Source organism: Salmo trutta, chromosome 25 (genome assembly GCF_901001165.1).
Source record: "Salmo trutta chromosome 25, fSalTru1.1, whole genome shotgun sequence".
Lineage (NCBI taxonomy): Eukaryota > Metazoa > Chordata > Actinopteri > Salmoniformes > Salmonidae > Salmo > Salmo trutta.
This window is the reverse complement of record NC_042981.1, coordinates 24492842-24507300: the sequence shown is the minus strand read 5'-3', so window position 1 is coordinate 24507300 and position 14459 is coordinate 24492842. Positions and strand designations below refer to the sequence as shown.

The 14459-nt window shown below is 45.9% G+C and overlaps 1 protein-coding gene across 1 annotated transcript in view; it reads right to left on the bottom strand.

Annotated features, from left to right (window-relative positions):
* Positions 1-10598: 10598 nt before the first annotated feature.
* brf1a (BRF1 general transcription factor IIIB subunit a) overlaps positions 10599-14459 on the bottom strand; it is a 64530-nt gene continuing 60669 nt past the window's right edge. Inside the window, exons 18-19 of the mRNA XM_029713339.1 lie at positions 11131-11281; positions 10599-10957 (exon numbers count right to left, since the gene is read on the bottom strand). Of these exons, the coding sequence (XP_029569199.1) occupies positions 10926-10957; positions 11131-11281 (183 nt within the window). The 3' untranslated portion in view covers positions 10599-10925. The remainder of the gene's footprint in view (positions 10958-11130; positions 11282-14459) is intronic.

The following is a 14459-nucleotide window of genomic DNA, read 5'->3' as shown; positions in this document are numbered from 1 at the left end:
GTCATACAAATTATAGATTGTTGTTGTTCACTGCCTGGTCTGGGATAAATTATGAATCTGCTGTGGATGTCGGGGATGGGCAGGCACGTGTCTGATGCAGCTGTGATGAGAACCTGTGGTCTGGCAGGGACCAGGGCTCTCAGCTCCTATCCTCTTCCGAGGTCTCAGGGCCTGTCTGTCTGGGTGGCTCTCAGCCCAGATCCACCAGACAATGTGTGTGTGCGCTTGTATTAGAGTGTGTGGACACGCAGCTGTGTGAGGCTGGATGTTTCCTGGCTTGGTTCCCAAGGGCACCCTGATGAAGCCTGGTCTGGCCTGGATGGAGGGAGGAGAGGAGAAGGGAGGAGAGGGTGGGCTGGAGTCTGGCAGCTGTACAGAGGTCGGTCTATCTCTAGCCTTCACACTGCAGTCTCATGAGCCAAACCCTGCTGAATGATCCACAGTCAACACCTGCCCATGTACCAGTGTCCGGGACACTGCACACAAATAAATGAGGATGCTCTGTAGACAAGAGGCGACACTACCTCTGGAAATAACTGGGTTATATAGACCCCTCCGCGCCCACGAGCGGGCGAGAGAGAGATTGATGAAACTCCTACTGAGAGAGGACAGAGCCCACATGGTCTGTTTAATCAGAATCATCCCTCTCGCTCTCCCTCCCTCTGTTCCAACCCGCTAATCAAGAGCCAGGTGTTCAACATGCGCTAGTCAGTTCCCTCGCCCTCTCTCTGTCTACCCCTCTGTCTCTTTCAATCTGTCTCAGCATCTTTTTTTCTCTCCTCCTCCCCCCATCCCTCCCTCTCACAGGTGGGTTTGTGCATGGCTCTAACCCTGTAATTAAACAGTATCATCCACCTGCGCCATCGAATAATGATCTCAAGTCAGATCTGATAAGGCTGCTAGGCTAGCTGCAACACAACAGAACAGAGGAGCACAGGGGAGTCAAGGCCAAGGGCACCAGGCTCTGACCCCACAGTGAGACCCTGTTGTGTGGGTGCACTCAGGGGGAGGTGGAGAGGGCAGAGGAGGCATTAGTGGGCTCACAGATCAGAGGGAGCTGTATGTTGGAACAGACAGGTACACACACTCATACAGTATATGCACGTACACACACAGCTGGAGGTCTGGGGAGAGAGTTAGATCTAATTTCTCTCTGTGATGGGGGGTTTCTGACAGAGGGAGTTTGGTGTGTGTGTGTGTGTGTGTGATAGCGAGGGGCTGCCATGGGAGTGGTCTCCACAGATGGGGTTCAGTAATCCCTTAATGAATTAAATTACAGAGATGGGACCATAAATCAAAACTGAGCCTAGAGCTGAAGGCAAACTCATCTGTTGCCACAGAGAAACAATTTAGCCCTCCTCCTCCAGCTCCACATGTTGTTTACAGAGATGAGGCCAAAGGATTTATGTCTGTGAATTAGAAGCGCTTGCTGTAGCTGTTCCTTGGACTCTGCTATACCTCCCAAAACTAAGTTAGGCTGAATGCCTCGAGAGCCAAGCAGCAGTTCTCTACTCCCTTAACTATGCCACTGGTATTACAGAAGTGAAACAAGACATGTAACTGTGTTATGTAAATATAAAACATAACTTGGTGTTAAACTCCTTACATAATGTAAGGCTACTCTTAACACTTTCCTGTCCTTCAAAGGTCACTCCCATTCAATGTCAGTCATACCTGTATGAAGATGTCAGCAAAAATCGGACAAAAGATGACAGCATCTGTCTATGACAATCTTTATCTTCTCAGATGATAATGCCTATAATAGGTATTCAGAGCAACAGAATACACCCACATCTATATTCCACAGTGGACAGCATAGCCTACAGCAGGGAGGTTGGTGTACAATGAGATTACAAAGAGAGAGGGTAAAGGAATTCCTTTAAGCTAAGGTCCTAGGAAATAATTGGGGTGAGGGAGCCAGGAGGGAGAATCAAAGTGCTGATGCAGAGAAAGGCAGAGTGAAGTGGAGGGAGTTCAAGGCAGGTGGGATTATTAGGGAAATTATTCTGGCAGAGCAGCAGCAGAGTCTGAGCAGGCAGGCAGGGGAGGGATGGGGAGGGCCGAGCCCAGCAAGGTGCCTTTGAGCTGGCTGCCATTGGGTAAAGTTAGCGCTGCCGCTAAACTGCAGCTGTCAGTGAGGGAACCAACCAGTAAGGAGGAGAGGGGGTCATGCTGCGGCTGCCTTCATGTACTGTATGTTCATCTGCCTGGGCTATGAGTGTGGAAAGCAGGAAACAAGGGGGTAAAGGGGGAGGAAAGGAGGAGTGGGCTTTCTCTCTTCACCTCTCTGAATCTACCATCAATGCCAGAGGTCCTCTCCAAAAGTCTCATCGGCATTAGGAAAATTGCAGTTTAGTCAACTAGCATAAAAACATGCTGAAGAATGAATCCACCCGGCCTTCTTGTCTGTTAGCACTGTGAAAGCGCATTAAGGTCACATAATACCACAAAACTACACAACCAACACATTTTTCCTTCAACAGATATTAAAGGTGACTGGTGTTACCAGACTGAAAGAATGAACTTCTCTACAGTAACATACAGAAAAATACTAATGTCAAACTTTTGTGTAGAAGATGAAGATTTAGATGACATGAGAAAATGTACGACGGCCCTAAGGGGCAAATTAGCTTGGTAAATTGGTTAAAAAAAACAGCAACATATTTAAAAGGCCATCAACAAAAATACTTGAAAGGCCTGCAGATATGTCAAAGACCTGCAAAATATTTCAGGTTACAAAGTTAGTTAAAAAGCGAATAAATATTTTTGCCTTCGAAGTTTGGTAAAATGCTATGTCGTTAGCAGCCCAAGCTAGCTAAGTCATTAGCAGCGATAACATGTTAGCTACGATGTTACCATTGCTAGCTACATCATTATCAGCGCTATCTAGTTAGCAATGACAACAAGTTCGCTATGATGTTATTAACGGTAGCTAGTTAGCTACATCATTAGCAATGCTAGCTAACAACGCTAGCTAGTTAGCTTCATCGTTAGCAGTGCTAACAAGTTAGTGCTGCTAACATCGTAGCTATCTAGTTAGCTAGGTAATTAGCAATGCTAGCTAGTTACGGCGTTAGCGAGTTTGGTACAGCATTACTAACTGCTAACAAAATTGGGGGGCAAATGTGTTAATGTCATATACATTATGAAGAAGGAATAATTGCAAACTTGTGGAGCACAATCGTTAGCGCGCTGGACTTTGGGCTAGAAGGCCGAGGGTTCGAGACCTGCTCCCTGCCTGTTTCATTACACTGGTGTCAGAAGTGATTGGACCTTGCGTCCACAAACGTGCGTTGCTCTACGTTGAGTCGTAAGCTAGCGCGAGGATGCGCGAGGATGCGCTCTTTGAAAGGATGGAGTTGTAACGACCCTGGTTCTATAACGAGGAGCTCCATAGGGGAGCTATGCTCCTAGTGGTTTACCACGCTGCCTAGGCAGCGAACAGCCTGAGAGAAATTTATGCACACACCTGCAGCCAATAGATTACAGGTGTCCCTATATAAGGGGATCCTTCCCCACAATCAGCCTCCAATTAGAAGCCTAGAAGAGAAAAGACTGAACCCGCTGTCGATATCCTGGTCTCGACGTTGTCCTTCATGGGCATTCCTTTTCCACCCCCAAAAGCGGGCTATATTCACCCTACTTCCTAGTGCCAAAAAAGACTGGGGGGAACGAGGGCAAACGGCCCTTTCTAATGCTTACGACAAAACATCTGTTGGACGTATCCACAACAAAGACTTTTGTATAAGCATAGACCTAAAGGACGCATACTTTTATGTGCCGGTGCATTCGCGTCACAGGAAGTTTCTGCGTTTCGCCTTCCAAGGGGTGGCGTACGAGTATGCAAGGATGTCATTAGAGGTACGCCCCGGAACCTCACACCTTTTCCAAATGCATGGAGGCGGCATTGGAACCGTTGCGTCGTCAAGGGATAAGGCTACTAGCCTACCTTGATGACCTACTGGTTCTCGCCCCGTCAGCCGAGCTGGCGATCGCACACACGACACAGACAGTGATTCATCTCACACGTCTGGGGTTCGCTGTGAATTGGAAAAGGAGCATGCCTTGGCCCAGTCATCAGATTGTCTACCTGGGATTACAGCTAGACACTGACTATGAAGGGTCAAATTTCAGATCCTCTACGGGATGTCTTGTTGCAAGCCCTACGAAGGTTTTATCCGAATCACATGGTGACGGCGCATTCCGTCATGATACTCTTGGGTCTCATGTCGTCTGCCCACTCCGTGGTTCCGCTGGGACTTCTGCACATGCTCAGAGCACAGCGATGGTTTGCCCAACTACGACTGGACCCAGTGAAGCACTTTCATCGTGCGTCCTGACGCAAGGGGTCCTAATAGGCAGTGTCCTCCTACATTCCAGTGTTTACAGAAGCTTGTCTGACTGGATGGGGAGGGACATGTCAGGCTCGGGCGCTCAGGAGGTGTGGCCTCATTCGGGATGCCACATCAACCTCCTGGAGTTGGAGACAGTTTTACTGGTTCTGACCCACTTCGTGTCTACCCTATGGGGTCACGACATGCTGGTCTGGTCGGACAATCGAAACACAGTAGCCTACATAAATCGCTGAGGAGTCAGGTCTCCTGCACTAAACCGGCTGGCAGAGGAATTGTGGCTGTGGGCTCACGAGTACCTTCATTCGTTGACAGCAGCACACATTCAGAACGTCGGAGCAGACCTTATGTCTTGAGGGAGTCCCCGAGACGGCGAGTGACAGCTGCGCCCCGACATTGTTCTCCAAATATGGGAACGGCTCGGGAGAGCCGAGGTGAACCTGTTCGCGTCACGTGTGAACGCGCAGTGTCCCCTATGGTTTTCCCTATGAGCCCAGGACGAACCGCCACTAAGGATAGACGCTTTTGTGCACCAACCATGGCCAGATGTTCTCCTGTACGCATTTCCACCGCTGTCCTGCATTCTCCCACTGCTAGCCCGCGTGAGAACAGCAGGGCTGTCAATCCTATTGATAGCTCTCGATCGCCCAGGAGCTCCGTGGTACGCGGAGATGACTCAAATGTTGATTGCGCCGTCATAGCCAATTCCACAGAGAGGACGCATGATAAATCGGCCAACCACTGAGGCTCTGGCCCCTGAGAGAGACAGGTTAGAGCGCCGTGGGTTATCTGATTCAGTAATCAGAACCATACAGGGCTCAGATGCCAGTTCCACATCCAGGATGTATGCCAGCAGATGGAACGCGTTTTCACAATGGTGTGCCACAGAGAATGTAGACCCCGTGTGCTGTCAGGTCGAGAGCGTGTTCTCTTTCCTACAGTTCATGTTTGACAAGCAGCGCTCACCACCACCATTAAGGTGTTCATGCCAGCGATTTCAGCTTGTCATGAGGGGTTTGGCAGAGACAGTCTTCAGCCACCCTCTAGCGAAACGGTTTCTATTGGGAACGCGGCGGCTTAGGCCAGCGGCTAGAGCCACGCTGCCCCAGTGGGATTTAATTTTGGTACTCCACGAGATGCCGTTCGAGCCATTGAATCAAATCCCCCTCATGATGTTGTCTCTGAAGACGGCACTGTTGCTTGCCTTGACTACAGCCAAGGGTGTCAGGGATTTGTGTGCTCTTTTGACGAGACCAGACTGCCTTGCCATCAATGGCGACTTGAGCAGAGCGGTGTCACATCCTAACCCGGCATTTATGCTGAAGGTTATTAAGAGCCCATATAGGTCACAGACCGTTGAGTTATGGGCCTTCTCCCCCCCTCCCCATGCGGAGCAGAGAGAGGAGAGGCTTCATCGCCTGTGCCCGGTGCGCGCCTTCGCGTGCTAAGTGCAGCGCACAGCGATAATTAGGTCATCGCCTCAGCTGTTTGTGTCACGGTGCTAGTACACTTGGTAGACCACTTTCTAAACAGTGGTTGTCTCATTGGCTTTGCGACGGCATTGAGGTGGCTTATGAGGCGACAGGGCAGCCACTGCCTCAGGGCGTCCAAGCCCACTCCACTCATGGAGTGGCCCTTTTCAGTGGCCCTTTTCACTACGGCCCTTTTCAGAGGAACAGCGGTAGAGGGTATTTGAGCAGTGGCGTCGGGGTCGTCACCGTCTCCTTTTATCTAACTTTACCGGTTAGACGTCATTTAGCTTTCTAGCTCTTTCTGTACTCAGCATGGCTGAAGGGAGAACTTGAGTTAAGAAAAGATGCAGGACGATTGGGCAGGGTTCCCATTAGATCCGCTCTTTTTTGTTAGGGAGTGAGACATGTGCGACATGACCTTTGTCTGACACTGTCAGTACAGCAGGGAATGTTTAGACTGCCCACCAATGTATCACTGTGTAGGGGCGGAGTGATGAGGGAAATAGTGCTGTAACTAGTATTACTTCACTATTAGACTGGTCACTGAAACGTATGGAATATCGAGGTATCATCTATCTGCTGAGGCAGAGTAGTTGGCCCATATTCTATTATCGGCCCACAAATCATTGGCTTTGCCTATGGATTGAGTGTGGCGGGTTACACTGAGAAATCAGTGAGTAGGTCTTCTAAATTGGTTCAGCCTGTACTCATCTTTTCTGATGGGAAGGCTAGAACTAAGGTGGGAAACGTAGGATCAATGGACAGGGTTTCCATCAGGTCTGCTTTCTCTTATTAGAATGACTACATGACATGACTCCTGGCTGGGGGTTCATGTGTTGTATCTTTACCCACAAGTCTATGACTGTGTTTGGGCGGAAGGATTAGGGATATAGTTTCTGTAACTGGTGTTACAGTACTATTAGACCAATCTTTAATACGGACAGTTTGAGTTTATCGATCTGCTTGTACAGATTAGTATAGCTCATATTCTGTTTTATCTGCCCACTAGTCATTGGCGGTGTCTCTGGACTGAGTAGGGTGGATTAGACCTATTCGTTCTATGAGTGGAGCGGAGCCCCATAGGTCTTAAGGCCCCGCCAACCCCCATTCTCACTGAAGATAATTTTTCGGGAGGCTGTTTGTGGGGAAGCATCCCCTTATATAGGGACACCTGTACTCCTATTGGCTGCAGGTGTGTGCATCATTTCTCAGGCTGTTCGCTGCCTAGGCAGCGGGGGAATCCAATAGGAGAGCTCCCCTATGGGGCTCCGCTCCACTCATAGAACTGGAGCTACAACACTGGTAACTATCGGTTTATAAGTGCGGATATCTACTCTGCCTCTTGAGCATGCTGTTGGGGCACAGTCGATAGCACTCTGGACTTCGGGCTAGAAGGCCGAGGGTTCGAGACCTGCTCCCTGCCTGTTTTCAGCAAAGTGTTTGCGTGAAACTTTATCAAATAGGGGGAAAAAAACAACCATATCAATTTAAAAAACAATGACCTGAACTTGGGCTAATTCAGACCAAACTTCAGACCCTGACATATTTTGAAGCCTTTTACCAAACTTCGCAGCCTATTATTTTGAAAGCTGGTTTGCCCCTTAGGGCCACTGTAAGAAGGGGAGTGGGTGATATTAATCCTAAACCTGTTTCACAAATATTATTTGACAGGGTGGCCATTTTACATATCATAAAACAGTATATCAGATAAGGTCATAAAATTTTACTGAAAAAAGCTGAAAAATAGCCTACGCTCCAGGCTTTGATGGCTCTGGAGGAGTAAAATGTGATATCTACATACAATGGTGCTGTAAAGCCCCCATCTGAGTGGGAGGTTGGGTTCAGCTGGCAATGAAGAGAGAAGAGGATGACGTGCCTCTGAGGTGAAGTTCTAACATGTCAGCCCAGCCAGACCCTCTCAGTGACAGGGTTTGATGTGCGGGGGCGAGGAGACCCAGACCTCTCCATAAAGTTAACTCTACACCTCTGCCAAGGGTGATATCTGATAGCCTTGAAAACCAACACCACTATAAAAGCACAGAAAAAAAATGTAATATGACACCTTACCTTCTCTAAACCTTGCTTTATCCAATTGGAGATGATAGGTTGAGGATGCCTTTCAGCCAGCAGGCAAGTTACTGTAACATTTAACTCTGTTGATGTGACCATTCTCCTCTAATTGTGACTAAACCCTGTTGTTTCATGTATGCATATCAAAAGCAGTTCTAACACTTATCAAGACACGACGAAAAGATGATAGTAGACAAATTAGAAAAGAGAATAAGAACAAAAGTTTCCTGTTGGTAGGAGCTTTACTTAGATGCAAAACAAGTAACCTTCAACACAGATGGGTTAGTTGACGTCACAAATGATGCACACACTTCAAAATGGGGCAGAAGTCTGTGTGTTGTGATTCTGGATGGCCAGATAGCTAGCAACAATGACAAGAAACTGCCATGTGGGGAAATGTCGGTGGCTTGTTCAGCTAGTTTTATTTCGTTCTTGATACCATGTCTTGTTTTTAGGTGTTTTCACTGATATCATGTCTATGCTAATATGGTCAAACGTGCTAGCTAGCTAACCAACAACTGTAACGATGTAGTTCTCATTGTGCAAATGTATTTATGTTTTTAATAACACTAAACAAAATATAGTTTGTCAACAATCTAAGCCAACCTTGTTTTTCCCCATAGTTTTGCACGCGTCGGTTTTGTTGCTAATCAACCAATCCGTCTATATACAGTAGCAGCAAAGTGGAAGGAGAGGCTGTGAACATTAGCCACATCCTAACATCTCCTTAAATACAGTTGTTTCAACACAGTGAACAAACCACCAGTAATCCTCCCAGTCAACAATTTCCAAATAAAATCATAAAAGCTCATTTACAAAATAAATCCATAACGCAATGTCATTCATTTGGAATGGATAACATTGCATAGTTCATCATCAACAATTAATATATTTGCCAGCTTTATGTACAATTAATTAAAGCTGAGATGTGCGGTAGGCGCAACAAGCAATCCTGCATCATGGTAAAAAAATGTATAAATCGTAGTACATACTATGCTGTTCTATCGCACGTGCAATGATTTACGAGAAGAAAAAAAAAATGTTGTTTGACGTAATGTCGTTGTTGTAATACCCCAAACGGACGTGGCAGTATCACCGCTACGGATTCCAGCTTTAACACTTTAGTGAATATCCAGTCCAAAATAGTTTGCAGAATTCTTCTCCATAAAACAAACAATGAGAAATCATACCACATTAAATAAATAGCAGCTGTTGAAAAAGAAACCCAAAACCAAATCAAAACGCTACCAGTTCAAATTTACCTAATCCGATAATACAGGTTTCAAGACTTAATGTCATTGGCTGAACTTCATCACCTCGATTAACATGAGCATTTCAACTGAAACATACTCCATATGATTTTATATATTCAAGGCATGAATATAGCAATACTTCGACTTCAGACGCAAGCTCGCATACAGTTGCTTTCATACTTTGTTCATGTGTAGCCATGATTTTTGAAATACTGATTGGACTAATACCTGTCTGTTATGACTGTTCCCAACACATTCGGTAGTGTACTTCACTTTCATGTAATTATAGACATACTTAGCCATGATTGGGGGGGGGGGGTAATAAGCTAAGGCAAAGACAACATACACTACCGTTCAAAAGTTTGGGGCCACTAAGAAATATCCTTGTTTTTGAAAAGGAAAGCACATTTTTCGTCCATTAAAGTATCAAATTAATCAGAAATATAGTGTAGACATTGTTAATGTTATGAATGACTATTGTAGCTGGAAACGGCAGATTTTTTATGGAATATCTACATAGGCGTACAGAGGCCCATTACCAGCAACCATCCCTCCTGTGTTCCAATGGCACGTTGTGTTAGCTAATCCAAGTTTATCATTTTAAAAAGGCTAATTGATCATTAGAAAACGATTTTGCAATTATGTTAGCACAGCTGAAAACTGTCGTTCTGATTAAAGAAGCAATAAAACTGGCCTTCTTTAGACTAGTTGAGTATCTGAAGCATCAGCATTTGTGGGTTCGATTACAGGCTCAAAATGGCCAGAAACAAATAACTTTCTTCTCAAACTCAGTCTACTCTTGTTCTGAGAAATGAAGGCTATTCCATGCGAGACATTGCCAAGAAACTGAAGATCTCGTACAACGCTGTGTACTACTCCCTTCACAGAACAGCGCAAACTGGCACTAACCAGAATAGAAAGAGGAGTGGGAGGTCCCGATGCACAACTGAGCAAGAGGACAAGTACATTAGAGTGTGTAGTTGGAGAAACAGACGCCTCACAAGTCCTCAACTGGCAGCTTCATTAAATAGTACCCGCAAAACACCAGTCTCAACGTCAACAGTGAAGAGGCGACGCCGGGATGCTTGCCATTTTGAGCCTGTAATCGAACCCACAAATGCTGATGCTCCAGATACTCAACTAGTCTAAAGGAGGCCAGTTTTATTGCTTCTTTAATCAGAACTAAAGTTTTTAGCTGTGCTAACAATTGCAAAAGGGTTTTCTAATGATCGATTAGCCTTTTAAAATGATAAACTTGGATTAGCTAACAACGTGCCATTGGAACACAGGAGTGATGGTTGCTGATAATGGGCCTCTGTACCCATACGTAGATATTCCATAAAAAAAAAGATCTGCCGTTTCCAGCTACAATAGTAATTTACAACAATAATGTCTACACTATATTTCTGATCAATTTGATGTTATTTTAATGGGGGGCGGGGGGGGGGGGAAAATCACTTTTCTTTCAAAAACAAGGACATTTCGAAGTGACCCCAAACTTTTGAATGGTAGTGTATACTTGAGTGACGTGAAATGTACGATATGAGACATTACGGTTGGTCTCTTTGTTCGATCCAGCTCAATACTACCCATAACCTCTTTCCTAGATAAAGGAGATATCCTGAGAAGAAATGGATCCTGTCTTCATCTCCATCCTCTTCACCATTCTGCAAGCATGAAAGCTGTCTCCGCCATCTCAATCAATGAGTCAATCTCCAAATGGGACAGGGGGTTGGAGTAGCACAATGGTCCAGACAAACAGGCCAAACCCAGTAGTGCTAGAAACCATCATCATCATCACATCCATACTCTGGAGTAAAACAAGACAGAATGATTACTCAACTGCTCTCAAAATACATGTTTTCAAACATATGTAGACACCCTGATAGCCAGACAACATGGCAAGACAACCAATGCAAGAGGAGTTGGATAATGCCGATCAAGAGATCTGGCTACCAAGCTAGTTTGAAGTATCTTACTGACCGTTGCCTCCCAGCAGCTCCATGGCGCTGACGCAGGGCTCCTCCTCATCCTCCTCTTCCTCATCTGCCACATCATCATAGACCACAGGCCCACTCTCGACCAGCACAGAGTGGGGCGACACTTCAGAGGCCACTGGCAGGGGGCTGGCTATCTAAGAAAACAATAAGGAAAAATCCACGAAATCAGTCGAAATCAGTGGTAATCTGATTCTGCACACTATCTGCAACCTGAGCCTGAAAGCCTGAACACATGTTCAATACAGAGGTTATAGCTAGCCTGATCCCCCATCCGAGTCCTACTGCATGTGGGTATGGGCAAGGCAGGTGGGGGGATCCACAGTGTGATGAGACCCATTTCAGCTCCCTCTGCAGCAGCATGTTAAAGCGCCTGCTGGGCTCTCTCTTCCCTCCCTCTCTCCATGGACACCCTGCTGGGCCCAGCCTCTCAGTACAGAAAATGTCTCATAATATGAGCTGGAAGTCTCATTAATTATCATCAAAAGGAGGGAGAAAAAAATTATATTAATTATTCTCCAGACTAATTAGTGGGTGGGTGGCCACTGTGGTGAGGAAGGGTCTGAGCAGGGGCGAAAATCTGATATCAACTTTGGAGGGGACAATTAAATGAAATTTTCTCAAGAGCAATTCCTGAGGGGGACACCAAAAGTAGTGCTGTAACACATAGCCTACATTGTAATATGGTAAATGTATACTGCTCAAAAAAATAAAGGGAACACTTAAACAACACAATGTAACTCCAAGTCAATCACACTTCTGTGAAATCAAACTGTCCACTTAGGAAGCAACACTGATTGAAAATAAATGTCACATGCTGTTGTGCAAATGGAATAGACAACAGGTGGAAATTATAGGCAATAAGCAAGACACCCCCAATAAAAGAGTGGTTCAGCAGGTGGTGACCACAGACCACTTCTCAGTACTTATGCTTCCTGGCTGATGTTTTGGTCACTTTTGAATGCTGGCGGTGCTTTCACTCTAGTGGTAGCATGAGACAGAGTCTACAACCCACACAAGTGGCTCAGGTAGTGCAGCTCATCCAGGATGGCACATCAATGCGAGCTGTGGCAAGAAGGTTTGCTGTGTCTGTCAGCGTAGTGTCCAGAGCATGGAGGCGCTACCAGGAGACAGGCCAGTACATCAGGAGACGTGGAGGAGGCCGTAGGAGGGCAACAACCCAGCAGCAGGACCGCTACCTCCGCCTTTGTGCAAGGAGGAGCAGGAGGAGCACTGCCAGAGCCCTGCAAAATGACCTCCAGCAGGCCACAAATGTGCATGTGTCTGCTCAAACGGTCAGAAACAGACTCCATGAGGGTGGTATGAGGGCCCGACGTCCACAGGTGGGGGCTGTGCTTACAGCCCAACACCATGCAGGACGTTTGGCATTTTCCAGAGAACACCAAGATTGGCAAATTCGCCACTGGCGCCCTGTGCTCTTCACAGATGAAAGCAGGTTCACACTGAGCACGTGACAGACGTGACAGAGTCTGGAGACGCTGTGGAGAACGTTCTGCTGCCTGCAACATCCTCCAGCATGTCCGGTTTGGCGGTGGGTCAGTCATGGTGAGGGGTGACATTTCTTTGGGGGGCCACACAGCCCTCCATGTGCTCGCCAGAGGTAGCCTGACTGCCATTAGGTACTGAGATGAGATCCTCAGACCCCTTGTGAGACCATATGCTGGTGCGGTTGGCCCTGGGTTCCTCCTAATGCAAGACAATGCTAGACCTCATGTGGCTGGAGTGTGTCAGCAGTTCCTGCAAGAGGAAGGCATTGATGCTACGGACTGACCCGCCCGTTCCCCAGACCTGAATCCAATTGAGCACATCTGGGACATCATGTCTTGCTCCATCCACCAACGCCACGTTGCACCACAGACTGTCCAGGAGTTGGCGGATGCTTTAGTCCAGGTCTGGGAGGAGATCCCTCAGGAGACCATCCGCCACCTCATCAGGAGCATGCCCAGGCGTTGTAGGGAGGTCATACAGGCACGTGGAGGCCACACACACTACTGAGCCTCATTTTGACTTGTTTTAAGGACATTACATCAAAGTTGGATCAGCCTGTAGTGTGGTTTTCCACTTTAATTTTGAGTGTGACTCCAAATCCAGACCTCCATGATTTGATAAATTGGATTTCCATTGATTATTTTTGTGTGATTTTGTTGTCAGCACATTCCACTATGTAAAGAAGAAAGTATTTAATAAGATTACTTCTTTCATTCAGATCTAGGATGTGTTGTTTAAGTGTTCCCTTTATTTTTTTGAGCAGTGTATATTGAGGAACCAAAGAAATAAGGTGTTTGCCGTACTCCTAACTACCGGTACCCAAAACTACACAACTAATCACAACAGCAATACCATTGCCTTTAACAAATCTTAGTTCAGTCACCAGTTTAAGTTGAGAGTGGTGGTATCCATGGCATTTTCCAATTATGTTTCTATTTTACAAGTCAAAACATTTTAGAACCTTTCATAATGTTGCCAAACAAAGACTCAACAAACTTACCTGAGACTCCCTGTCTCTGCCAGTCTGTCCCTGCATATCTGTCCCCAACTCTGCTGTCTGTGTGCCATCTGTTGCCTGCTCTGCCTAATGACATCATTGTGAAACATTTCCATTAGCATTTCACTTCTTTCTTATGAACATTTTATCAACTAGTCTTTGAGATATTAGGCTACTAGGGTTCTTACTTTGCATTTTGGAGTATTGAAAAATACTCTGATGTCCGTCTTTTATTTTTCTGCCATTTTTCTACCTGGCTGGCTGGCTACACACACAGTGTGTAGGTTATTTACAGTAGGAGATGGGCTTCTATCATCTTCAATCATTCTATTTGGGCTTCGATCTAAAAGGTAGCTAGCAAATGTGAAACGGATTAAAATGACAAGAGTTGACAGCTGTATGAGTTCACCATTTACACAACATATGCTGCAACCTTTTGTAATTTTAATAGTTTGTTTCATATTGGCTGGCTTCCAACAATAGCTGAATTTGCAAAGCTAGCAAGCACCAATTCAGTTTCAGTGGTGTTTGCTATAATCTTTGCTACCCGGGTTAAATAAAGGTTAAATAAAATAAATAAATAAAAGTTCACTTGCGACAATTTAGCTTTTGCAACGAGACCATTAAATATATTTAAGACAATGGTAGAAGAGAGTGTAGTTCTGTTCAGTTTGGATTTCAGTTTATCGCTAACCTTATCACAGGGACTTTGAAGCACTAACTTACATCATCTGCATGCTGATTCCATCTTTGACCACGCCACATAAATGGAATAGGTACTAGCTAGCTTAATAGTTAATATTTGCGCG